Source organism: Falco cherrug, chromosome 15 (genome assembly GCF_023634085.1).
Source record: "Falco cherrug isolate bFalChe1 chromosome 15, bFalChe1.pri, whole genome shotgun sequence".
Classification (NCBI taxonomy): domain Eukaryota; kingdom Metazoa; phylum Chordata; class Aves; order Falconiformes; family Falconidae; genus Falco; species Falco cherrug.
In genome coordinates this window covers 15,516,057-15,540,845 of record NC_073711.1, presented here as the reverse complement: position 1 = coordinate 15,540,845, position 24,789 = coordinate 15,516,057, and the positions used below count along the sequence as shown (strand labels likewise).

General features: G+C 41.9%; 2 protein-coding genes across 2 annotated transcripts in view; both read right to left on the bottom strand.

Annotated features, from left to right (window-relative positions):
* LOC102046419 (P2R1A-PPP2R2A-interacting phosphatase regulator 1) overlaps positions 1–24,789 on the bottom strand; it is a 180,665-nt gene that overhangs the window by 88,278 nt on the left and 67,598 nt on the right. The gene's annotated exons all lie outside the window — the stretch shown is intronic.
* On the bottom strand, positions 1,198–22,861 carry HPRT1 (hypoxanthine phosphoribosyltransferase 1). Its single transcript, XM_055727170.1, has 9 exons — positions 22,581–22,861; positions 20,436–20,542; positions 18,749–18,932; positions 13,162–13,227; positions 12,173–12,190; positions 9,768–9,850; positions 7,381–7,427; positions 5,076–5,152; positions 1,198–4,471 (listed from the first exon to the last, which is right to left on the bottom strand). Exons 1-9 carry the CDS (start codon positions 22,605–22,607, stop codon positions 4,424–4,426), a joined length of 657 nt encoding a protein of 218 aa, XP_055583145.1. The 5' UTR covers positions 22,608–22,861; the 3' UTR covers positions 1,198–4,423.

Here is a 24,789-nt window from a genome sequence, read left to right as displayed (position 1 = left end):
CCCATGCAAAATCCACGGAGAGATGCGGTGCTTTCAGCCGCAAGGTTGGAACAGGTGACATAAATCGGGCTACTTTGCTGCTGAGCGTAGCAAACTGTTGTGGGACCACCGAGCTGTGGCCAAGTCTCTTCCAAAAGCAATCCTGCGGCATTCCCACCGATGCTCCTCAGACTTCAGGACCGTAAACTGGCCACAGAGGAGCTACCTGGCTATTGGAAGCCTACCTAACGAGCTGGGATAGGAGCTGGAAATAGGGAATTCCTTATTTATACACACAGACGCTACCTGTTGGGGTATTTTCCTGCCTACGTTTGCAAAGGGCAGGGGTGGGGAAGCAGGGTCTGCAGGGGGGCACGGACTGCGTGGGAATCCCCCACCCCTAGTGCCCAGAGCTGCAGCTCACGTGCGGCGTAGGCAGCCTGGAGATATGCCGAAGGTGCACAATGGTTGGTTCCCCTTTTGGTTATAGCGGGGGGAAAACGTAAAGCTGCCACCAGCAGTCACTTGTTAGACAAACACCAGGCTCTTACTGGAACAGGTTAATCTACCTGCCCCTTGATGTACTCACCGTGTCAGGCCTGCCTCTCCTACCCGGTTCCGCGAGGATTTCCATCTTCTGAGATGTTTCAGTTCACCAGCGGGTGCTTTACCGGTGCAGAACAGCCTGGAGCAAAGCCTGTACACAGAAGTATGTTTGCAGCCATCAAACATGTCCCCCCCACACACCTTGCACCATTGGCAGTTGCTAGCACCATCCCATTCTCAGCTTCCCTAGGGATGCAAATCCTCAGTGCCAGGCCTTAGGCTGTGCTGAACCTTTGTGCTTTTCCAGCTTTACCCTCTTCACCACGGTCTGCAATGACCATGACCTTACCGTGTACTGGCATCTTAACCCAGCTGGGAAGGAACTTCCCCATCGGAACAGTCATCGAACTACACCTGCTTGTGAAATTAAGTCCTTAAACACTACAAAAACAAAAGAAAAAAAAGACCACCGTCATGTCTCATTTGCTTATAAAGGTGCATGCATACAGTTGAGATCTGATCTTGCAAGGTGCAACCTGGGTGGGAATTAAAAGCAGCCAGACACGGCAGACAGTCCTTTAATGAATTGTAACCAGCTCCCTCTAAGTAGCGTCAGATCCTCGCTGCCGGCTTAGTGCATGCTTGACAGGATTTTCAGAGCGTAACAGACAATGAAACACAACCAACATTTAATCAGTCAGGATATACAATTACAAGGCAACTTAAAGATCCTCCTTTTGCCTCAGTTTTCAAAACCGGGATTCACACACCACACACCCCCCCCCAAGTGAGCGGCCAGCTCAGGTCACAGAGAGACTTCCCACCACATCTCCCAGCTCGCTCTGGAGCACTTTAGATTCTGATCAGCGTGAATTTAAAACACGAAGAATAAACACTCCAACCCAGAGCTACATATTTGCAGCACCAGCCAGGCAGCGCCAGTGGCATGCGGCAGGCGAGAATTATCACAATGTACAGAAATGCCAGATGTCACAGGGTGAGACAGTATAGCAAAGCCTATAAATATTCAAAATTATTTTTCCAGCATACATTTGTGATTCATAAAATGTGGAACCATAATGAATTTCAAATGCCACATAAACGTTCAAATACAAGATTTTCTCTGTGCTTTCATAATGCTTTAACAATATACATCTGGGTTGCATAAAGCTGGCATTTAACTTGCAAAGGTGTGACTAAAACCCCAGTCTTTTAACCGAAATTACTGAATTAAAAGTAACAACTGCATTTTCAACTTTTTTCAAGTAAGAATTTATCTTCCTGTAGCGCCAGCACAGGTGCTGTAAAAGGCTGCAATATGTTAGAACTGTTGTCGCCTGTGTGTAACTTTTCCTCCGAACAATTTTCATAGAAAGTAACAAAAGCTTTTGAACGAGGAGTCCCTCTGGGGCGACACGCTTCACCTGACAAGCGCCTGTGTGAAGGCAGGGGCAGGGGAGTGTCTGTTCCCCAGCGTTCGAAATGTGGAAATGGACTTTTTCCGTGGGACACGGGTGAGGTTTGTTGGGAGGCGGACCTGGGCTCCTGCAGCATCGCTCCCGAGGTCAGTGTAGCTCAGGAGTATCTTCCCCGGCCTCTTCTGTGATTCCACCATGTGCACACCTCCACGCAGTTCCTACCCCTGACCCCACAGACCAGTCATTTCCCCACTCCAGCTGTGTGGAATACAGTATTTGTATATGGAATACATACAAGCTAAAGCACTTGTTATGATGACTCAACCTCTCCTCCCTTTCCCAAATCACAGCATCTGAATAACCATCCTGCCCAAGATAAGAAAACATTTCAGGATAGACTAATTTACGAGTTTAATCCTAAAAGATATCAACTATCACCAATCCTCACTATTTTCATGTGGAAATGGGTACTTTGCAGTGACCTCTCTAGTGTAACCTCTAGATGCCATGAATTTATTTTAAAACACATTGTGAAGTAGGACCTAGTAAGAAGGTTGAAGAAAACGCTACTTTTTAAGATTAGAACTTAAGTTCAACCAGAACTAATGAAAACTTCAGCAGATGTAGTAATTCTCGAGTGGGTTTACACGTTTCTATGTTGCTTTTGTGTTTCCTCTTCTTAGAGATGCATCATACGTTTTTGCAACAAGTCATCCCAGGGACAGTACAGGTTCTTGGAAAGGCATAAACACAAACAGCGTTATAAATACCACCAGTCTTTGTAGTGCATTTAGGTAAAATAAGCTCTTTGGAACATTATAACATCGCAAAAGTATAGTATAATCACAACCAGTGTTCTGATATTTGTTAATGAGAATTTTGATTTACGAATAGATCTCCTACAAATAGATTGTGGTCATTTGATCTAAATTACAATGGGTGAGTTATTCATATTGTAGGTCTGCTACTAACTACTACAGCTGTAACTGAGCACACCATGGACGGACAACATGCAGTACTTTGAAAAGCACAGAAACATGGCTCAAACTTCAAAACCACAGAAAAAAATCTTTCAAAACAGGCTGGTAAAAAGTTCATTACGTATTAAGCACTGAGCAGTGTTAAATCTGAGCGTACAGTGGAAGAATCCACGCGCAGAAGTACAAGAACCCTGTGAGACAAGAGACCACAAAGCACAGCACAAGGACAAGGTGTGAGACTGGCTGCCACGTTTTGAATTAAACTCAACACGAAGAGAGGTGTTAATGAAATGAAGCCAAACGATTACTTACAAAACGGTTGTAGGTGGGGATTTTTCCATGTGTATGTCTTTAATAAACATACAGTCTCCACTCTTTATTTTTGCCAAAACAGAACATAGGACAGTGCTTACACCATTTTCTCTGAAATCTAGTTTGGTTATGGAATACGCAAGTGTTTCAGTATTCCCTCAGCACTTTATCATCTCTCTTATAGACAGGATAATGTTAACCAAAAGCTCTACAAAGATAACAAATGTAGAGTCTGCCTTCACTGTTCAGAAACACTTCTGAAAAATATTACTGAGAAGAAAATGTCAAGAGCACTTTAATATACAGAATGAGTGGCATAGATATATGGGGCTTATTTTAAAGAGACAGCCTTTATTTAAAGTACTTTGTTTTGTAGATCTTATAAAGTAAACATTACAATACTTTTTCACAAATATATTAAAATTGTTTAAATTTAAAAGGCAATTCCACTGACTGATGGGAGATTTTTAAAGAAAAAAAAAACCTAACAGAAACAGGCAGCTCAACTAAAACTAGGTTTAAACATTCTGTTTTGTCAATCCATCTCCTTTAAATAAAAATAACAAAAAAAAAAAAAAAAAAAAAGAGAGAGAGAGAGATATTTTTCACCCAGACTTCCTTTACAGCAATAAGGCAACTCCAGGAGATTTGAATGAGCTCATTGGAGATTACAGATACTGTAACTGGCTGCTCCTCATGCTTTATAACACCCAAAGGTGCAACTATCCATTAATCACAATCACATTTGTGCATTAAAATATAAAACTTAAATTACAGATTTTAAAAATATTACTAATAGACTTCCCTATCATAAAATGTTTGACATTTACAGTACTTGAACTATTTCAGTTCTGGGTTGATGAGGTTTAAGCAATTTACCACTGCAAGAGTTAGACTCCGAAGCTCACAAACAGCACAACCCAACCAGGGGCAGCAATAGTCGGTAGAGTCATAGTGCAAATCAAAATAAGGAGTGCAGAATTGCACTAGTTGTTTACATTTCTAAAATATAAATGAACAAGACGAGCTCTTATATTGTACATGCAATAAATTATAGTAAGCATATGACAATGAGGCTGGGGCATTCTACAATTTTAGCTGGTGTACCAGAGTTGAAGCCTGTGAAAGATAGGACTCAGTAAACAAAACATTTCAAAGCTCTGTTGTCATAGCACTTGAACTATGCTTTTATGCTTTGTACTTCTGCTTCCCTGTCTCGCTGATCACACAGATATGCTGAAACAAAATAAAATAAAAAGATCCTGTTAGAAAGAGACCAGTGTTTTACATCCGTATTCAATAATGTGTTTCTGACAAAAATAAAAGCGTACCATACACATTTCAGTATGAAAATCTTGTGATACTGTTTATGCAGAATAATTTAAGCCTTTTCTTGTCTAAAAATCCCAGCATTGCCTTCTTTCTCCTCCCCATGTCTGCTGGCGAGACCCAGATGAAGAATTAATGACTTAGGATAAAAAGCAACCCCCTCTTAACTTCCAAGGTGTCTCTTCTCTAACTCTTCCATCACTAAGGAAATGCACTTATTTGTTGCAGACATCTGGTAAGGTAAGAGACTTCACACAAGCTTTGCATTATTTCACAGTTGACAGGAGATGTGTAGCCTCCATTCTGCATGCAGCAAAATAAAGTTTCATAAAAGCTCCAAAACACTGTCCTGCTGCTCTAGGGTTTGTTCTCATCGTTGCACCACCAACGGAACAGATTTGCACACGAGGTGTGATTTACAGAGGAGGAGGGAGTGTGATGTGAGGAGACTTCCCTTCCTTCCTCCTCCCTAGTTTTAAATGGACAAAAACATACGGGAAAAATTACTTACGTTCAAATCTCTAAAGTATTCATTGTAATCTAGGGCGTATCCCACAACAAATTTGTCTGGCACTTCAAATCCAACAACTGAAAAAGACCGTTAAGTCACCAGTATGTTAGAGAAGAACTTCCTAGAGCTCACTAGACTTTTTTTATACAGACAATCTGGAATTTTACAGATATGTGACCATCCTAACTCGTTTTATTTCTTTCACTCGGGCATGCTCAGATTAAGTTCAAGCTATTTTAAAATTTTAACTTACTTTGTTGATTTCATTTATCAACTAAAGCAAAATTAAATGGCTGTATTTATTGGTTCCCACGCAGCAGCATGGTGCTAGCATGCACTCTGCAAGAAATGAATGGAAGCACTTAAATCTACAGACAGGGTATTGTTATCAGAACGTAGAATTCCTTGAAAATTTCCTGCAACTTCGCAAATACATACAAAAAGAGCCAATTCCCGGACTTCCTAGATGCTTGACATGCCAGTACAGAAGCCATGGAACTGGTGAGCACAGCACAAGTCACCCCCCGACCCAGCATCACTTAAAAGGCAGCACTCCTGGGAGCTGGACCTGCGCCTCAGGCTGCAGGAAGGGTACCCGAAGGCATCATGAGGAGGCAGGTTCAGTCATCAGCTCCTCAAAGCTATGGATGTGCAAGCCCAACCGGACTTTCTGTGAAGGGCTGGGAAAGTACAGAATAACGTAAACGTCAGAACCAGTTATTGCAGGAAAACCCATCCTTTGCCCTTGAGTAACTGCCCAGATGGACTCCATTCGTGCGACTTGCAGGCAATGGCCTGGTATGCAGGAACATACTGCGGTTGCTAGAGCACATCTTAGATGCTGATTCCATGGTACAGAGAATGGTGAAGAGCAAAGAGCGCTCTGTTCTTTATGGAGTCACTTGCAGGTTTCAGTAACAGGTGGGTGGGTGGTTTTTTGTGTTTGGCTGTGGTTTTTTTTCCTCCCAGAAAAGCTGCCTAAGACGAGGACATCAGCTATTCCATAGATTATCTGAACAGCTTTAGCAGGACAGTTCGTGGGTGGTCAGGCAGTTATCAGCCCAACCTGTCCACACACACTATAAAATGACCAAAAAATATTACATACATAAAATATAAAATTTCCAAACGGCTTTCTCCCCTCATGCTATAATCAAAGACACCTGAGCACAGGAAATCTGTGCAGTTTTTCCTCTCCCTGGCTATAACGAGGGTCTGTAAGGAAAACAGGGAGATAAACTGTACCGCTCAAATAAAAGGCTGTGCGTGCTTTTGGAAAAATTTTAAAGTGATGTCTAGCATCTACCTGGCCTCGCAATACAGGGACAAAATGGAGGCCCAGCCACTACTGCCTTGTTGTCTCTTCCTTCAGAGCTCACGTGTCCTGCACTGAACAGGTTGCCTCTGTGGACAGATGGCAAAACAAGTCATCTGCTGCAAGATGCTCAAAAGGCAGACCATTAGCCCAGCTAAGCCTATAATAAGATCTCGGGAATGAGGAGCATCCTTGACTGAGGGGGAACACCTCAATTAAGCTTTAAGGCATTGAAAAACTTCATTCCAGACTATTGTACAACATTGAAAAGGAGGAAGAAGAGGATGCGATTCTGCTGCTAAATTCACTCCACTTCCATAGTGAAAGTACATGGCTTAGATTAACAGGAATTCAGCCTCTGGAACAGGGTTAAAACACACAGCCCTTCCCAAGGCAGGAGAAGCCGTCACTTTGGTCCAACTGCCTGCTGTGGATGCTATTATTTTCTTTATGGTCTTGGGACAGACAGGAGAAGACAAGAAGGGAGTAATTCAGATGCCTAGACATAACCAACTCTGTGCCAATTTAGGCTTCTTATCACTGTAAACTTTTATCAGACCTGCTACCCCGTGCAGTCCTCCAATATTCCTGGGGACATCCAAACAGCAGGAGGTGGCTAGGTTTAGGCACTCAAATCACTCTCAAAAGCGTCAAAGGTGAATCCAGCAGATTCTGCTACCCAAAGCATTTGACTACATGCAGCTGGGAAAATCTGCACATGAAAAGGGTGTAACCTGGACCAAAATATCAAAGTTTGCTTTTCGTATAGTAAAATGTTACAGGAAGTTAAGAAGAAAAAGCATCAGACCAAATCCAGATTAACTCTGTCAAAATACATTCCAAATACTTAAATTCCCTAAGTAAGAGCAAAATCTATCAATTTTTCATTAGTGAAAGCTTGTTTGGAACATCCCTGGACTCTGACCAAAGGGTACACAATACACTGACATACTTTTAAAAATTAATAATGTTTGTCAAAAAGTTACTTACAGTCAGGCCGATATCCCACACTTCGAGGAGTTCTTTTTACCAACAAACTGTCAAATAAAACCAATGTAAAACTGAAACATGGAAAAGCACTGGGTACAAATATATGAGACTGTTTCAATGACAGACAAGATGAATTTGGCCTAAGTGTGTGTAATAAAGCATAACTACGCATATTTTAAACTATTATTTTATTTGCAGGTACAGCTCATCATAACGACAAAATCAACACTTCCTAGACCCACGAATAGTTCACAGCCTAAAGGATAACTAACAGGTTATGGCAAGGAAGAGGCTAGGAGATACTGACCTGTATGGTTTTTCATTGTGAAGAGTGACTTAATGGGGTTTTATGTGTGTTAAGAACTTCAGACACAATTTTGCCTATATGTAAAGTGGCAACAACTTGGGATCTGGACAGACCAACTGAGTTCTTTTCAAAAGCATCAGTATGAAACAAAAGTTCAGCTGCTTAAATGAAACCTTAATTGTACTTGCCCAACATGCCCTCAACTGTTTCTCACTGGCAGTACTACTTATCCCATAAAGAAAATCTAAGTGGTTCTGATGATCAGGTGATACAAACCAGCTCCACTTTTCCAGAGCTAATAGTCAGAGGTGTAAAAAAAATCGTGGAGACACAGAGTTGAGGGTACTGCAGCAGAGAAAAATGCCCTGCTAGTTTAGTTTGATTTGCTCATTTTTCAGTTGAGCACTTCTACCTCTTAGAAGTCAACCCCACAGGCCTGATGTGTCTGTCTTTGAGATACAGAGACTTTGGGAGGAAAAGCAAGCATGGTCAATGGCTGAGTGGAATGACAGAGGTCAGCATAACTCTGTGCATTAAGCACAGATCTTCCCTGCTGGATCACTCCTGAAGGTAGGACTTCTTCATTTGTCAGAGTCACAGTTTCAATTTTAGACAAGTCTCTTGAAACTTCTAGTTGTGAGACTTAATCTTTGAAAATTGGTGTAGGATTTGATCAAAGACACCCCAAAGTCATATTAGCATTAACTCACACCTCCCTGCTACAACTGCTTAATTGTCAGAGAGAAAGAAATTAAAAAAAACCAAAAATAATAATAAAAAAAAAAAGAGATGAGAGTCAAGTGAAGTAACTAAGAACATCACCCTGAAGAGTATCTGGAATGATCATGTTTACCTGCACAGGTCTTTGGCAGACCCACATTATTGCAACAGGTTCAAACAATAGGAAACTGGACTTTGCTCATACTCTATCGTACCTGTGATATTCACTGCAGTGTTAGGACACTTTTCAGCAAAAAGTATTTAAAAAACACTTAATCTGGCCAGGGAGAAATCCTCAAGAACCTCACCTTCAGCAGGTCACCTCCAGATTATCAGCAAGAAAAGCTGTTCTCGTATGTCTAACAACTGCTCTGACATTGTTATGGCAACACAACCGACCAGATATTACATACAGCTCTGCTTTATTTCTAATCCCCAACAATCATTATGCTTTTATTGTAAAATACACCGCCACAGCATAGCAGTGCAAAAGATGTAATTTAAAAAGAAGTAGGAAGAATGCTCATGTTGGTTAATAATATAGTATTATTCTCAACCTTTCTTGTTGCTTGTAAGTTATTTAATTATAAAATGTTTTGAAACTAATTGATTAAAGATGTAACTAAGTAGAAAAGCCTGGAAGAGCATATGGCTGGGTGACTCTCACAGAATGACCTCTAAAGCTTAGCTGCACTATGCACACTACACAAACAGTAATGCTGGTGTGCAAACCAATTTAATTCTACAATTAAAGAAGGCAGACTAAAAAAAGGTCTCCATTGCACAGGTATATTGCACAGCACTGCGGTCCACTGAAATTGTAGATAGCGCAAGCACAAATGAACATGTTTGGATAGATACTACATATATGTGACTGATTGTTTTTATCCCCTTCTCTAGTAAAAGTCTGCATTTATGAACTAAATTTGTGTTGAAAATACGTCTACCAACTTGAAAGGATTTTTTTTTTTAAAGTCCAAAAGATTTAATTTCTTCTAAATCTAACTTGGACTCCACAAATCTTACCATAACATGATAAAGCAAGACACGTACCTGGCATGCACAAACCATCCCCTTCTGAAGCACTGAAATGCTTCCAGCAATAAGACTGGAAATAGTGTTTTCGCCAGCCTTAACGAATACATGTTCTCATAAGAAGGAAAAGTACTTTTCGAGTTTAAACAAATACTAAACTCCAACAAATCACATCATATAGGACTCCCGCAGAAATGTTTCCTCCTGTTGCTCTTCCACGGAAATGTATTCTACTTTTTTTTTTTTTTGCCTTTTTTTTTTTTTTAACACTGTGTGTCCTTCTTAAGGTGAAATACAGCACAAATAATCATCATTAAAAATATACCTGGCTACTTTCACCATCTTTGGATTGTATTGCTTAAGTAGAGACAGCAACGTTTTCATTGTTTTACCAGTATCAATTATATCCTGAAAATAAAAAACCCATGTAAGAAAGAGTATTAAACATGTCAGAGTAACATTTTCAAGTTTCTACCACAGAAATTGCTCATCCACAATAGCATGAAAATATGCCAAGATACTGTTCGAAATCAGGGACAGGTGAGATGTAACACCATATTGTGCTTATACAACTGTGCTCCGTAAAGTGATAACACAAATTAACAACAGTTCTCAATTGTTCTGGACAACTATGACATTGAAAGTTACTGAACTATGACCTTCTTGGCTCCTTTTGTAGATTTTATGGCTTGCTCCTTGTAGCTATTAGACAAACAATGTTTCATTTGAATATGATAAAATTAGTATTAGTCTTCCCATTCAGCTCAGAGACAGATGCATGCAACAGCAAGAAAACTAACAAGGGAAAACAGGCAGAACAACCCATTACTGCAATTAAAGAAAAAGGAGCGTAATTTACATTACAGTTCCAAGAAACATCCAAAGAAACTGCACTGGGAATATCAGGATGCAGTTCTAAAGTCTATACTCAAACACAGTAAAATTAATTTTGACACATGATTTTAATCCCATCCACTGCACATATAAGCAGAAAAAAAGAAGAATATATGGCTTACAACTGAAGTAACAGAAATGGACTCCTCAATTGCACTCCAATAATCACACAGCCTTTAGAGGGACAGTCCTTACCCTAGTCTGAAATCAAATCTATTTGAAGTGAAGGAGGTAACACAGAAGCAGCAATGTCCTCTTTTCAGCTTATTTTCCCATGACTCCCAATTAAAATAAAAATCAAACAAAAAACTCAACAGAGCACCCGTCAGCAATACCACCTTTAACAATTAATGCTTTTAATCATGGTTATAAACTCAAGGAAAGTTAAAGACATACAGATATCCAGATAAAAATAAAAGTTGGTGAATAAACAGAAGTAGCTACTTCCACGCTCTAAAATAAAACCAGAACCTATTACTGATTTTGTATTGTGTGATTATCTGTTTATTGGAGGCGAATCTCCATTTTGTACAGATCTTTTTGCACATTAAAGGGATGCAGTATAGAAAAGCCTGGTGCTCTGGTGCACAAGATACTAAGCCTACAATAAATGTGCATTTTTATTGTTTGACAGTTAAAACACACCAAACACAGGTGATTGGTAAAAGGATTCATGTTTGACAGTGTATAAGACAAATCACTGGAAGATGATTCACCGAACAAATGAGAAACTAACCTAGTTAGCTGTCTGGGACATTAAAGACATACATTCATCTGAAATGGAGCAGATACATAATTAAACACATCTGCCTATCTGAAGCAAAATATACTTCAAAGGACACCACTGGTCACACAGATGACTGCTGTATACATACTATTTTGGTAGGAGTTTTGGAACCGAATGTGCTTCCTGTGGAATAATATAACCTTCTCAAATTAAAAAAAATATCCAAAACCAACCATACATAAAAAACACATTTTATGAGGGGAAACATCCTTCCCCTCAGCTGCTGAATCAGTTGCCCTGGCTGGTTTTTTTACTTATAAACAAGCCACTTCCATTATTTGGAGCCTTAAGACATTATTAGATTGCACGTCTATTCTTCCTGTCTGCTGCTACTTCCCCATCCTGAAATTGGCAATCTTACTCAAGAACATCCATTGTTAAAGCAATACTCATGTACTTGCGGAACATAAGCAACACCGTCCACCGAGAAAGCGGTATGAAACTTTCAAGAATTAACCAACAGTACCTACTAGGAAATCAAACTGAGGTATATCGTACCTGGTATCATGCACAGAACTATGACAAGAGAGAGGAATGGGAATTTAGCAGTTGTTAAAACACTCCTTAAGAATTAGCGTATTCTATGTCACTATTCTCTAAAGAAAATTACACACGGGGACACTGGGCTTAGATCTGTTTTTCATGTATTTTAGGATATTCCTACTAAGAACCTCTTTCTACCCCTGCAGTTTAATTTTCTACCTTGCTGTTATAAACCCAAAACAATAATATGCTTAATACCACTTTGTTCAGGCTACTTAAAAAAAAAAAAAAGTCATTTTAGAATTGACAGAATTCCAGCAAACTGAAAGCAAATGCAAACAATTTTATATGGTTATTTTCCTTGTTAAATTTAGCAGCTGAATGCAATTTGAGAATTTAAACCACAGATAATTTCTAAATCAGAGCCCACTTTTAAAATTCAAGCCTGAAATCAGAAGCTGGAAGCCTTGAAACCAGAAACTGTAGGTTTTCTGGCTTAAGAACAACTTCTATTAGAACTCTTACCAGTCAAACATTAGAACTTCAAGGTGAAACATAATACTTACTTCTACAATCAAAACGTTCTGGTGGGAAGAAAAGAAGAAAAAGAAAAATCTCCATTAATATCTAGACAATATGCCATTTCTTATATATGTTAATCTCTATAATTTACTAATTTTTGTTGCAGTTAAGTATTTGTACCATTTATGGTACATGTAAACATACCATGTAACAGTGAATTCTAGTAAACATTTCTGAAGCTCTAATTACAATTAGGTGGCAATGAGATTCTCCTCAACTGCTCATGCTGTGTACAAAGGGGTCTTTATTTGGGCTTTTAGAATCCTAGATGGATGCAAAAGAGAGGTAAACAGCCTACACAATTTGTATTCTTCTGAAACAAGGAGTATCATACTATAGAGACACAAAATTGTGTCATACCTACATCCTTCATATTGAACTGAGACATATGTGCCTTAAAGATCACGTATTTGTAAGGAGAAGGGGAAAGTAACGTGTTCTGACAGAGCAGGAGGCATTGAAGCTTTAGTCCTGGAAATCAAGCTCAATGATCTCCACAGAGTCACTGGAGAACAGCAGATTCCCAATTCACATTCTGCATTTCCTTCTCATTGCTGCCTGGAACAGCAACCTCCGTTCCTAACCTGGGCTGCACATCAGATGTCTCGGCAGTACAAAATCCCTTTACTACTTCAGCAAAACAATACAGCCAATAAATAACGCTGCTGTCTTTTAAAGGTAGTCTGTAGATGACAACCCACACAAGATTATTCTTCTCAGGCACTGGAGAAAACCAAATCTCCTAAAACTTTGCTGATACTGAAGACAGTGAAGACGATTTTAAGTTCAGACTAAACTGATGGCTTTGGTGGGGCTTCTCCACAATCCTAGTATACAGTGCTGAATACTTAAATGAAACTCTTCTGTGTTTGTTCTTTTTTAACTTCATAAGCTTCACACACTAAAAGAGTAGCCTTAAAACCATGCAGGTATGTGGGTTCTTTAGTGGTTTTAAACATACCAAGAGCCATACCTTTCCAGTCAAGGTTGAGAGGTCATCCCCACCAATGACTTTGATATCTCCAGTTGACTGATCATTCTAAGAAAGAGGAAAGTGAGCATTAGCATTACCAGAATTAAAATAATTTTTTCTTCCAGTAAATATCAAAACTACAAAGTACATAGCCAGTGAATGTTAATGTCTTCAGAAACACAGCACCAACAGCATCTCTTTATCAACTAAGAAATTATAAGTGATCAAATTCAAAGACAATATTCCTTTAATCTGAAATACTGAGATTTGACAACAGATCTGCATAAATGCAGGCACCATCTCTCATCTGTGACCATTACATAAACATATGTATCTAAAAAGATGATTTGCTATGCATTCCCTACAGATATGGAAATAAGACCCCCCCAAAAAGCACTTTGTTTTCAAAGCTGCATGCTGCTATATAGCTGGTAATTTACGTTTTAAACTTTAATGTTTGAAGCCTTAATATAAAATAAAATAAATAACATAGAAAGCCTTACTCTTTGAATAAGAGCAAACAATCATAACAAAGTAATAAGAATAACCAGCAAACAAGGCACAGATTAGTATTTAGAAATATAAACCAGAAAAATAGCCAGAAAAGCTTTTGTTTGCCTAGTTTACAAAAATATTGGTAACAAACCAAATTACTTCTTATAGTTAATTGAACAGCAACATAGGAACACCATCACTACAGCACAGCATTTTGCTTCAGTTAAAACTAAACTTTGATAAAAATGTAATTAACTGCTTATATAAGAAAGTTAAAACCAGTTGCTAGGGGTGCTTCACAGATCTTTGCAGTTTACTTCAAGTCATTCAACTGACTTTAAACCTTGACAGTGTCTCACAGTTCATGTTAGATGTGACATGCTTACTATTGTACTACTTACACATAGCCACATTATCCTACAATTTCATTTCAGTCAAAGGTTACTATTGCTTATCAAACTTTATTCTCGTAACTCCTTACCACATATCTTCCTTTTAGAAAAATGGTATTGTTTTGCTGCCGCAGCTTGAAGCCCAAGCGTGCACACAACTCTGCAGACATGCAGCAAAACAGCAGTTCCTTCCCAAACCCCAGAAATTACAGATGCAATACAGAGGGGACCACAGGGGAACAGCGACAGCCACACACAGCTTCCTGTTTTTACAGTCACATGAAGACAGACACTCATGCTATATGAATTGTAGGCAAAACTTAGAAATGTTATCCCAATAGAGGGGAAAAAAATTATGGGGAGAGGTACACACCGAGTACACAGTAAGTAAACGCTGGGCTGATACTAAAGAGAAAATGTATTAAAATCCTTTGGACAGTGGTGTTGGCGATCTGGGATAAAGAAGTGCCGACAGCTCTAGGCACATAAAAGCAGATGATAAGACTAACAAATACTTTCCTTTTAAGATTACAATGACGCAACATAAAAAAAAGCCAAAACTTATTAGAAAAAGTATCTTTTCAGTTCTACCCCAACTGCTTTAAAGAAAGCATTAGTTCAGCGTAATTTCAGAGTGGTATAACTTGAACTCCCATGTTTCATTACTATACGGAACATTCATTTTTGATAAACAGCCAACTGTTTCAGTGCTTCCGTAACAGTGCAAACAATAACTAAACCAAACAGCATCGATGTCACTGTGTTGAAAAAGTCCAAAACCAAAGATGTCCAAAACGATTGCTGCTTGACCCCATAGATATACACACTGCTGCTGAATGCCTGTGATACTGGCTAGATCAAGCACTAGAATTGATTCATTTAAGCACTGCATTCATAAAGCTAAAGGACATTTGCTGCGTTCACTCTACCTTAAAAACTACCTTAAAGGACAGCTTCTTTAAGCTTCTCCTTGCTTATGTTACAGGATTCTCTCTTTATCTATTCTTACACTAACAGGGATTTCATCCCACTTCCACGGAATAATGTAAAAAAACATCATTCCTTACAAATCAATGATGGAGAAGTTGTTTCAGGTATTTGGTCCGTTAAAATTACATGCATAGATGACAGATTCTTACTGCTCAGTCTATGCGTAAGATCAGGTTCCTGATGATGTTTGGCTAGAAAGCAACACACCATAGTCAAACAAGAGCATCACAAAACTGTAGGTTACTGTAAACCTTTGGATTACACATATTGAAGTGTGATGATCAGCAGCAGAGAAAAAACAACCTAACCTACAGAAACTCTCCTTGCCCTTCTCACCAAATCCCACACAAATTGCTACACTGTTTAACACAAAACATAAATCTTCATTGGCATATAAACCTGCATTCCTATGCAGGTGCTGAGCTGCTGAGCAATTAAAGGATAAAAAAGTTAAAGAATTTCTGACACTGGCTGTAACCAGAATTCCATTGGAAAGAACTTTGTCTAATAATTAAGCAATGTTTTAATGATCTTCAGGAGCATTATTTCTGATTTCAGTACTGGTAAGACTTGGTAGTTTAACACAGAAGAGTTTTACTGTTTAGATCTGTTTTAACTGCTTCCCCATTCTTGGAAAACAAGAATGCTTTACAAAATCTTAACTCTTGACTCAAGTGACTCCAAGACCACCTTTTAAAAAGGCATTTTAAGTTCCTTCCAGTATTTGCTACAAGGCTTGGTTAACAGAGACCTTTCAGAGTACTGCCGTAACCAGCCTAACCAGACTTTACCATGTACCCCACTGAAAATCCCTATTTTCCCAAGCACCACATCCATTGCCTTTTGGCTGCCCTTCATGACTACATAAGCAACGTCTGCTCATTTCCAAGTTTCGATGCAGAAGGCTGGTGAAAAGCCATTCTTCTTGTAGCACAAGCAAAATAAACTGTTTGTCAAGAATATTGAGACCTGGGTCTGTTCACAAACACTATCTTTTCATTTCTTACCAGCTTGCCAGATCATTAAAATTCATCTGTAAGGACTCGGAAAGCTGGAGTTCCAAACAAAGTTTAATCGCAGCTTGATCATGTCAGTATTCTTTGAGAATTATTTTTGGGTGCAGAACACTATGAACTTTGCATTGCAACACAAAAAACCCCACATCCAACCATACGCTTGTAAATATTAAATGATTGGTTTGAAACAAGAATAGAATCTCAATTACATCAATTTCAGATCCATTACACAAGTTCAGCTGCTTTGTTTATGGGACCAGGGTATTTTTAACATCTTTTATCCAGTCTGTAAAGGCAGGCAGCATGATCTAGTAATTGCATCCAAAGATGGTGATAAGAGAGCTAGCTCCACTTTCAACTGTCCGTTACAGTTTGTGATGGGTTTCCCATCACTAAAAGCAGATCTTTCCACCTAGTAAAGCACAGAAAAAAACTACACAGCAGATTTAGCATTCTGACAACTATTAGTGATGGAAGACCTAGTCAATCTGTTACATACGTGTTCATGTTAGGACAATCTTATCCAGTCTATCAAGTTAAGGAATCTGAAGGACATAAATCTGGATATTAGTAAACCCCTAAGAGAGTCCACAGAAATGGAATGCTCATAAACACTGTAGTGGAGGCATCAGGTAACAGGAGCTCCTCACTCATCTAGAACAAGAAAACATTCTTTTATAGAATTGGCTGACAAAACCAAAAACCCCAAAGTCAAGACCTCAAGGAAAACATTCTGCTTAGACAGTTTTCTGTCTAAATTTCCGCACTTTTCATCTACTCTTCTTTTACTACAAAACCAGGCGTTTAATTTCCATAAAAACTATTTTCCTGCTCACCCTCCTAATAATATCAAGGCATTGTAGTTCTGGGGAGTAATAAACAAAAGCAGCTGTAGTAAAGAAATGAACCAAAGCATGCCTAACACACCAGTGAAGAAAACATGCATACAAGAAGGCAGCCTTGCATTTTAACAGTTTTTTTCAGGTGTTTCAAACCATTTTTCCAATAGCTTTTTCCAAGTCACTCAGAAGGTGGAGAGAGTAAAAAGGTGTAGTCTTTATATTGCTTTTTGAAACAAGCCAAGTACATTATTGGAAGTGTTCCTTGAAGAAAGCAGCAGATAGACAATTTCCTCACCAAAAAAAAAGGTGGGAGTCATCATTTTCTATTTTTAACATATTATACTCTAATAGAGGCATTCAGCTTTCTGTTGTGGCTTTTACAGGCAGAATATGGGCATGTGGTGGCTTAGTGGTTAAGTAGAAACATGGCAGGAGCCTGAATCTTTTGGGGAGAGCAGAAGGAAAGGGTGTCAAACAGCCCTCACCCACTGACTTAAATACAGTGCACAAGCACAGAGAGCTCCTTGTGAGATACAACCATGAACCTTTCTATCCAGCCTTGCCCTCTCGTTAAAGAGCATGGCTAATGCCTTGCATTCAGCAAATGTGAATGTGGTCTCCAGGTAACCCCTGGACAGCCAGCCACGTGTATGCCTCGGGCAGGCAGGGCTGCTCGTCTTGCAAATGGACTTGACCAAAGCCCTGTGCAGTTCTGGGCTTGGCCATGAAATATTAACGGATCACTCAACAGCGATCATGAATTTATGAAGTTCTTTGATTCTTTGACAGTCCAAACTATGTCTGCAAATAACTCCATCTCTAGTTTCACAGCTTAATGAAATTAAGGGTGAGGATGAGTTTGCAATTTAGTAATCTCTGGTTTTTTCTACTGAAACAGGCACTCGTCTACAACTACTAGATGCAGCCTATACTGCTGGCTTGAATGTAAAGATGCTGAGAAAGAAGTAACAGCATAACCTTACAAAATAATTTATTCAAACACTCTAAACTGAAACCAAAAGAGGTAATTATTTCCATGCTACAGATGGTCTTATCGAACAAATCATAAATACCATCCTGAAAACACGAGACTAGGCTGTCAGTAAATCAGGAAGCATACAGGACTAACACACATCTGCTTCTTCCTTTGACCCACACAACATAACCTCATGTTTCCTTCTATAAAACTTACACGTTGCCTCATGTTACAGAATGTTCAATTTCCCTATAAAGTTAAATCCTTGTGTTCAGAATGAAAATAAATTATTTTCCAAAAATGTAAACCCAAGGCAACCTAAGCTCAGGCTTGAAAAGGTAGTGCCACATTCAACAGCCACTAATTACAAATGTAGGTTTATGAATCTAGTATTTCTTCAAGGCCAAATACAACTAGTTTTGTTCATAGTTTGGTTAAGCCAAACAAAAGATGAGCTAATTTTTGCAGCTTTCAAGTCTTCCTGTCCAATGAATGATGTCTAAGCCACATAAAAATTCATAAAATCGAAGTTTTATAACCACAGTTGTAGGAGTATCCTCAGTATTATTCTAGAGCCACAGCTTTAGAGTTGTAGTAGTGGGCTGAGAGGAAATTGTTTAACAAGTAAAGGACATGGAAAGGGTCTCTCTGCTCTGCACAAGGATTTTACTGTTCAGTGGAGATATCAAGGTCTAAAGAAAACAGGTTACATAATATAAAGTAGAGAAAAGTAAATTAGCTTGTGACTCTTAATTCCCTTAACTATTTGTTTAATATTAGTACATTCTGACAGTAACAATATTAAACCACCTCTGTTAATAATTCGAAGTTAGTAAAATTTATTAAAAAATTGCAGGGTACTGCAGAGATACTTACACAGTAACTCTTCAACCTAATGAAGTCGACAGTCATGGGGATTGATTTGTCACTGTTTCTGTTCAGTGCTTTGATGTAGTCTAATAAATCAGCAAAAAATTTATAGCCACCCTTGAGTACACAGAGTGCTACAATGTGGTGTCCTCCCATGCCCTTCATAATTTCACGTGCCAGTCTCTCCGTCCTGTACAAAACCAAGAAAGAGTTAGCTGTCATATCACATTTCACTTGCTTACTATAGCAGCAGCATTCTATACTGCTAACAGTAGCAAACACATGCATCAAACTTGGAAACACACTTTGCTCAGAAATATTTGCCTACTACTTGTCGCTTTTACACATTATTGGTCAACAAAGTTTTGCTTTTCAAGGTTAATCTAACAGGAGCACTGTCAAACGCCTTTGTTTTCATACATCATGCTCAGCCAAAGCAAATCTGAACACTCTGAAGCTGTTTCACTGCCAGATACACGACATGAAGGTGCGTTTTCTCCTTTGAAAAGACAGGCTCAGCTTCCATGCACAGAGCGATGTAAGCTAACGCAACCAAAAACGCAGTAGCCCTTACTGAGGAGCAAAAAAAAAAACAAACCTCAAATTGTAAACTGAAGAGTTTATGTTTAAACTAGCCAAGCTAGAATGCCAGAAATTTGTCCTAACTGCAAAATACAATACCAACAAAGAAGAGCAACAGAACACTGTGCCTTTTTTCTGCAATCATTGTTTCTAAATTTATCTTGCAATTCATTTTAGAAAGCATGGTATGTATTTACTGTGTGCCAGCTGACAGCAGGTTTCTCAGAGAAAGCCTACTATTACAAACTTTACGTCAATTACTTAACGACATGTGCTTTGTCCAATTTTTTTCCTCTATATGGACCTTCAGTGCAAAGTTTTTACAATATTAAAAAAAAACCCACATTTTATACGAATGTTTATTATATCTAATCAAACAGGACCACACAAAATCCAGATGCATTCCTATTCACAAGATCTCCAGGAAGTTCCACCCAGCACCACTCTTAAATGGTTGTGTGTCTCCAACAACCAAATTTGTTGTTCATTCTCTTAAAGGGAATTAGGAACTTTCAAACACAAAGTAAACCAAAAATGCCTCACAGACTTATGCACCCATTTCTGACCAAATGAGATAAAACTTCCACAGCACATCACAGATTTCAGCAACCACAGAAGTGACAGATTGGTATTTGCAGAAGATAATGTCTTTCCCAGAAGGTAAGAGAAAGTTGGATATGACTTCTCTACCATACGAACATGAGAAAAGCTACGATGATGTGATTAATAATTTACTTGTATTAATACTCTAAGGACATTCAAGAGACTACAATTGTTTTCAGACTGAACTGGCACAACAAGTAACATCTTCTCATTAGGTTTTAAGAAGGTAAAACATCAAAGAAACTCTGGAAAGAAAGTCATAGATGGCTACACACCATAAAATTTCACTCAAAAATCATGACAAATTTCCAAACAATAGCATAACTGCAAATGTAAAAACTCTTAGAAGCCAAACAAGAAAGAGTTAATTAGCACTTTTACTTCTTAGCCTCTGATTAAATGTAATCTATTTAGACAATCACCAGGTGGCAAAACTATCACTGGAAGATTGTTTATTCCAGCGTCATGGAATCAGCTGGAGCAGTGTACTGTCTGAAGTCAAACAAACCTGTCCATGATGAGCCCATGAGGAATATAGACTTTTTCCAAATCATCTGCATAATGTTTAGGTATGCAGAACAAGTCCAGGTCGTAACCTTGTTCATCATCGCCAATCTGAAAAGGAAACAAGGTGAGATTTCTACAAAGCCTTATAGAAAGTCTGTGGTGAGAAACTGCACGTCCTTTGCTTTATTCAGTAAATTATCAAACCCATTATGCTCATCAGGATCACCTTATTTTCCCTTCCTATATATAAAAACATTACTCACGCTGAACACAGCATAAAATGTAATTTGACAGAACCTACAGTTCTCAAGACTTGCTTGATATACCACGAGCTGCTCTTGCAATACAATGTGGAGAAGAAATTAAGTCCTAACAACATACTCCTACATCAGAGAGCAGGAAAACGAAGCTATGACACATCAGTGTATCTCTATATTCCATTAAAAAAAATAATTAAGGTGCTTTTTAACACCTTTGATTTTCCTACTGTAATGCAAAACCTGCATCTGCAATTAAGCAAGCAGAGTTTTGACACAGACATCTTCCAAATCTCCACAACACCAAATCACAACAAAACACACGAGCCAGCGTTCAGGACAAGACAAGACAGCTACACGAGCACGACAAGTTAGGCTGCTGTGAAGCAAGCCTTCTCAGCACCCTCTGCAAACCGTGGGTGTTCAAGATCCCTCAGAATATGAAAACGAAAGCCCTAATTCAGCAACCTGTTCCACACGGGCAAACTCCCTGTATGAAACAGCCTGTAATATCAGCAAGGGTATATTAATTAGGACAAGGGATTAACTTACGTTTATAATTACACCAAACATTGCTGAGGTTCAGGGCATATTGTCACAACAGCATCAAGGACAACCTTCCCCTGAACCTTAACCCTGCTGCAGCTTGAAAATGACAATCTGCGTTTTGTAATTACTTCAATCCCCGGTTATGCAGCTGAAGGCTATTACATGCAAAATGAAATTAAGACATTCAGAGGGAAAACCAAAGCTTGCTACTGACAGTTCACCAGGGCGGGCATTATAAGCGCCCATTCTGACTACCGCTGCCCTTGCAGGGCACAAGCTCATTTCGGTGCCCAAGGAAGCACTTACTTGGCCTGTGCTCAGCCAACAGTTTACACGGGGTGTCTTTTTTTGGTGTGCAAACCCTAATGAGTATTTCCCGTGGGAATTTCATGAGTATTTCACCCTCCCATCCACAACAGCCCCTCAGAGGGTCCCACGCGGGCTGGTGTTTGAAGGAGTAAGACATGTCCCTTCCCAAAACACACGGTATTTTCCTGTGGTTCAGACCCATCCCTGTACCTAGCGTGTCTCTTGAACCTTCCTTTCCGCATCTGGTAGGGAATTCCTACAGATTTTATCAGGTTTTTTTACTGACTGCAAGGATTTACAGGCACAACCCCGCGGCCGGCGCAGCCCTCAGCCGTGAGACACCACATGCCTCGCATGAGCACCCGGCGCTAGCTTTGAAGGGGGGAAGGGGGGGGGGAATGAAGTCTGTAAGAGCCTTAGCAGATACGGCGATGATGCAAAAATACCCCCCGACTGCTCTTCCCCCACAAACGCCTCCGAACTGCACGCTGCGGCGGCTGGGGCTGCCCGGGAGCCGGTGCCTCCCCAGCTCGCCGCGGAGAGCAACAGGAATAGGAAGTTGAGCGGCGCGGGGCTGCGAGCGGTGGGAAGTTGTTTCACCTTCATCCCTGAGGCGGCAGCCCCGCCGCTCCCCGCCTTCAACCGCCCGAGCCTCCCGCCGTGGCCGCCGGCCCAGCCCCGCAATGCCCGGCGGCCGAGGGCGCGCAGCCGCCCCGCCGGCGCCCGGGGAAGGGAGAGCGGCGCGGCCGGGGCCGGGGGCGGCGCGGCGGGGAACCCCGGGCCCGGCGCCGGGAGGCCGGGGCTCCCCTCAAGGTGACTCCGCGGGGCGGCGGCTCCCGCCGCCGAGGGACGCGCCCCGCCGCCCGCCCCGCTCCCTCACGGATCACCGGATTTGAGGCGGGGGGCAGCGGGAGGGACCCCCTTCCCCTCAGCAAAGCGGGAGACACCCCCTCGGGCAGCCCCCGGCCCGGCGGCGGCGGGCAGGCTTCCCCGCGGCGGGAGGCCGCGGCGGCGCCGGGGGCCGCACTCACCACGATGCAGGGGCTGGGGGTCGCCATGGAGCGGGGCGGCCCGCCGGCGGCGGCTGCGGGCGGCGAGGAGGAGCGGCGGCGGCGGCGGGCGGCGAGCAGCGAGGAGGCGCCGCGCCCCGCAGCGGCCCCGGCGCCGCCTCCGCGCTCCCCGCCCTCAACATGGCCGCGCCGGGGCCGCCGCCCTCTCCGGCAGCTCGCGGCCTGCAGCGGCCCCGGCCCGGCGCGGCGGCGGGGGAGCGCGGCCCGGGCGGCCCCGCCAGCAGCCGCCCCCCCGGAGGCGCGGAGAGCCGCCCGCAGCCCCTGCGGCGCCGCTGCCCCTCCGTGCGGGGCGGGTCCCCTCTCCTGGCCGGGCCGCCCCTCGCCGCGGCTGTCCCCAGCCCCGCAGCGGGGCAGGTGCCCCCGGGCTGCCCCCCCCCCCCCCCCCCCGTTACCCTGACCCTCCCCGACACCGTGTGGGGATGCCCCGTGTCCCCTCGTGTCTCCTTGGGTAGATCGCTCCTACCCCCGGGGGGGGAACAGGGTGTGTGGCTGCTGGCATTCCAAAACCAGGGCTGGGATGCTCTTCCCTCGGGCGTTCGTCTCCTTGGAGGGGCTCCGCAGACAGACCCCCAGGGACAGACGGACCCCCATGCACGGCCAGAACGCTGCTTGCCATCCAGGGAAGGCCTGTGCTCCGCCACCGCTCTGTGCGTGCTGAAGGAGGAAAGAGGAGGGACTGTCTCCATCACTTCGGGTCTTCCTGAGAATCACAGGATTTGATGCAGCATCATCCCCCCCCAAAATCCAGCTCCCCCGGGCACAGTCTGCTGAGGGCATGGGCAACACACACCTCCGTACTGGTCAGACTGGCACGGGTGGGCGTTGGGGCGCCGCCAGCCCCGGGGCCTCAGGCAGGGCAGGGTCACCTGCCTTAACCTCAACGGCGCTTGTGTCGGGGCAGTTGTGATAACCAGATCCCGGGGCTCCAGCCGACCCCTCGCAGCGGTCAGGTCCCTGGGTGCAGAACTGAGCATACTGTGGGATTTTCCTCTGCTGTCCTTTGCAGCAGCAGTGTGCTGACAGCTAGCAACCAGCCATCACTCTGACATGGTGCAGGGAACCCTTCGCAGATGCTGCTCCGCACCTGACACGGCAGGGAACTGATATAAAATTAGGTCTTAGCTGGTAATAACCGTGCATTTTCACTAGGCGAAGAAAGTGGCGGGTGCCACTTTTCCGTGGATAAATGAACAGGGATCCCCTGCGCCCCTGCCACCTCCCGGCACGGGGCACAAAGAACATGCACTTTCTGTTTGGTGTGAGATAAGGCTGAACTGTGCCTCCAGCATGCTGGCCGTTATCTGTAACTGTCTGAAGGAAAAATGGAAAAATCTGAACTTCAGGTAAAATAATAACAAAGCATGGAAATCCTTGGATAGCTCCACAGGCCTCAAATGAGGAAAACGCCACAACCCAACAGAGTAATTTTTCCTGTAGGTCTGGAGTTAAGGACAACGCAACACTGAAAATGGAAATTCATGGTTTCTTATATTCAACAATTATACATCATCTGAAGATTTTCCCCTTCTTTCTCTAAGGGGCGGAGACCAAGTTTTATTTTATGCTGCATAACTAACTTGGTGTCAAGAAAAGGATAACAATTCTTAAAAATAACTTTATTCATAAAGAACTGTAGCAATCGACTCCTGATACATTTTAAGGAATTTAAGTGTTCCTTTGTATGAAACAACCAATTTAAGCAAATTTTCACTAACCAAATAAGGCAGGAGCCCTAGTGAATGCGGTATTGTTGCAGGTAGGTGTTCAGCTACAGTTTGGGCGGGTTAATTCTGGAGTGGGAGGAAGGAGCCTTTATCAAATTGCCTAGAGCAGCAGAATGAAATACGCCCTGCAGCTAACTAATATCGAGAACATGTCACAGCTGGCCTGTTTCCAGAAGGCTGGGAAGAACAGCAGCTGCCTTGTCAAGTTCACGGGGAGCCTGACATTACTGGGCAGTGGGCAGTATCTGTCGAGAGACTATGCAACCACAGAAGTGTCTGAGGGTCTGGTTTTATTTTAGTTGCTGAAGACATTTCTCATTAATGACCAATATCAATGTCTGCCATTAAAAGCAGCATCCAACAGCACCTTTCTGGTTGCATGCAAAAGTTGTTGGCTTGACTTCTGTGCAATTTCTCCCCAGCAGACAAAAGCATTAGTCCTGTTT

What these genes read in the sequence shown, in the direction of transcription:
- HPRT1 (XM_055727170.1), bottom strand. Translation starts at nt 22,607, where the DNA reads ATGGCGACCCCCAGCCCCTGCATCGTG. An exon ending in CCCCCAGCCCCTGCATCGTG is followed by an intron (nt 20,543 to 22,580) that starts GTGAGTGCGGCC and finishes TTTCCTTTTCAG; the next exon opens with ATTGGCGATGATGAACAAGG. An exon ending in AAGATGGTGAAAGTAGCCAG is followed by an intron (nt 7,428 to 9,767) that starts GTATATTTTTAA and finishes TTTATTTGACAG; the next exon opens with TTTGTTGGTAAAAAGAACTC.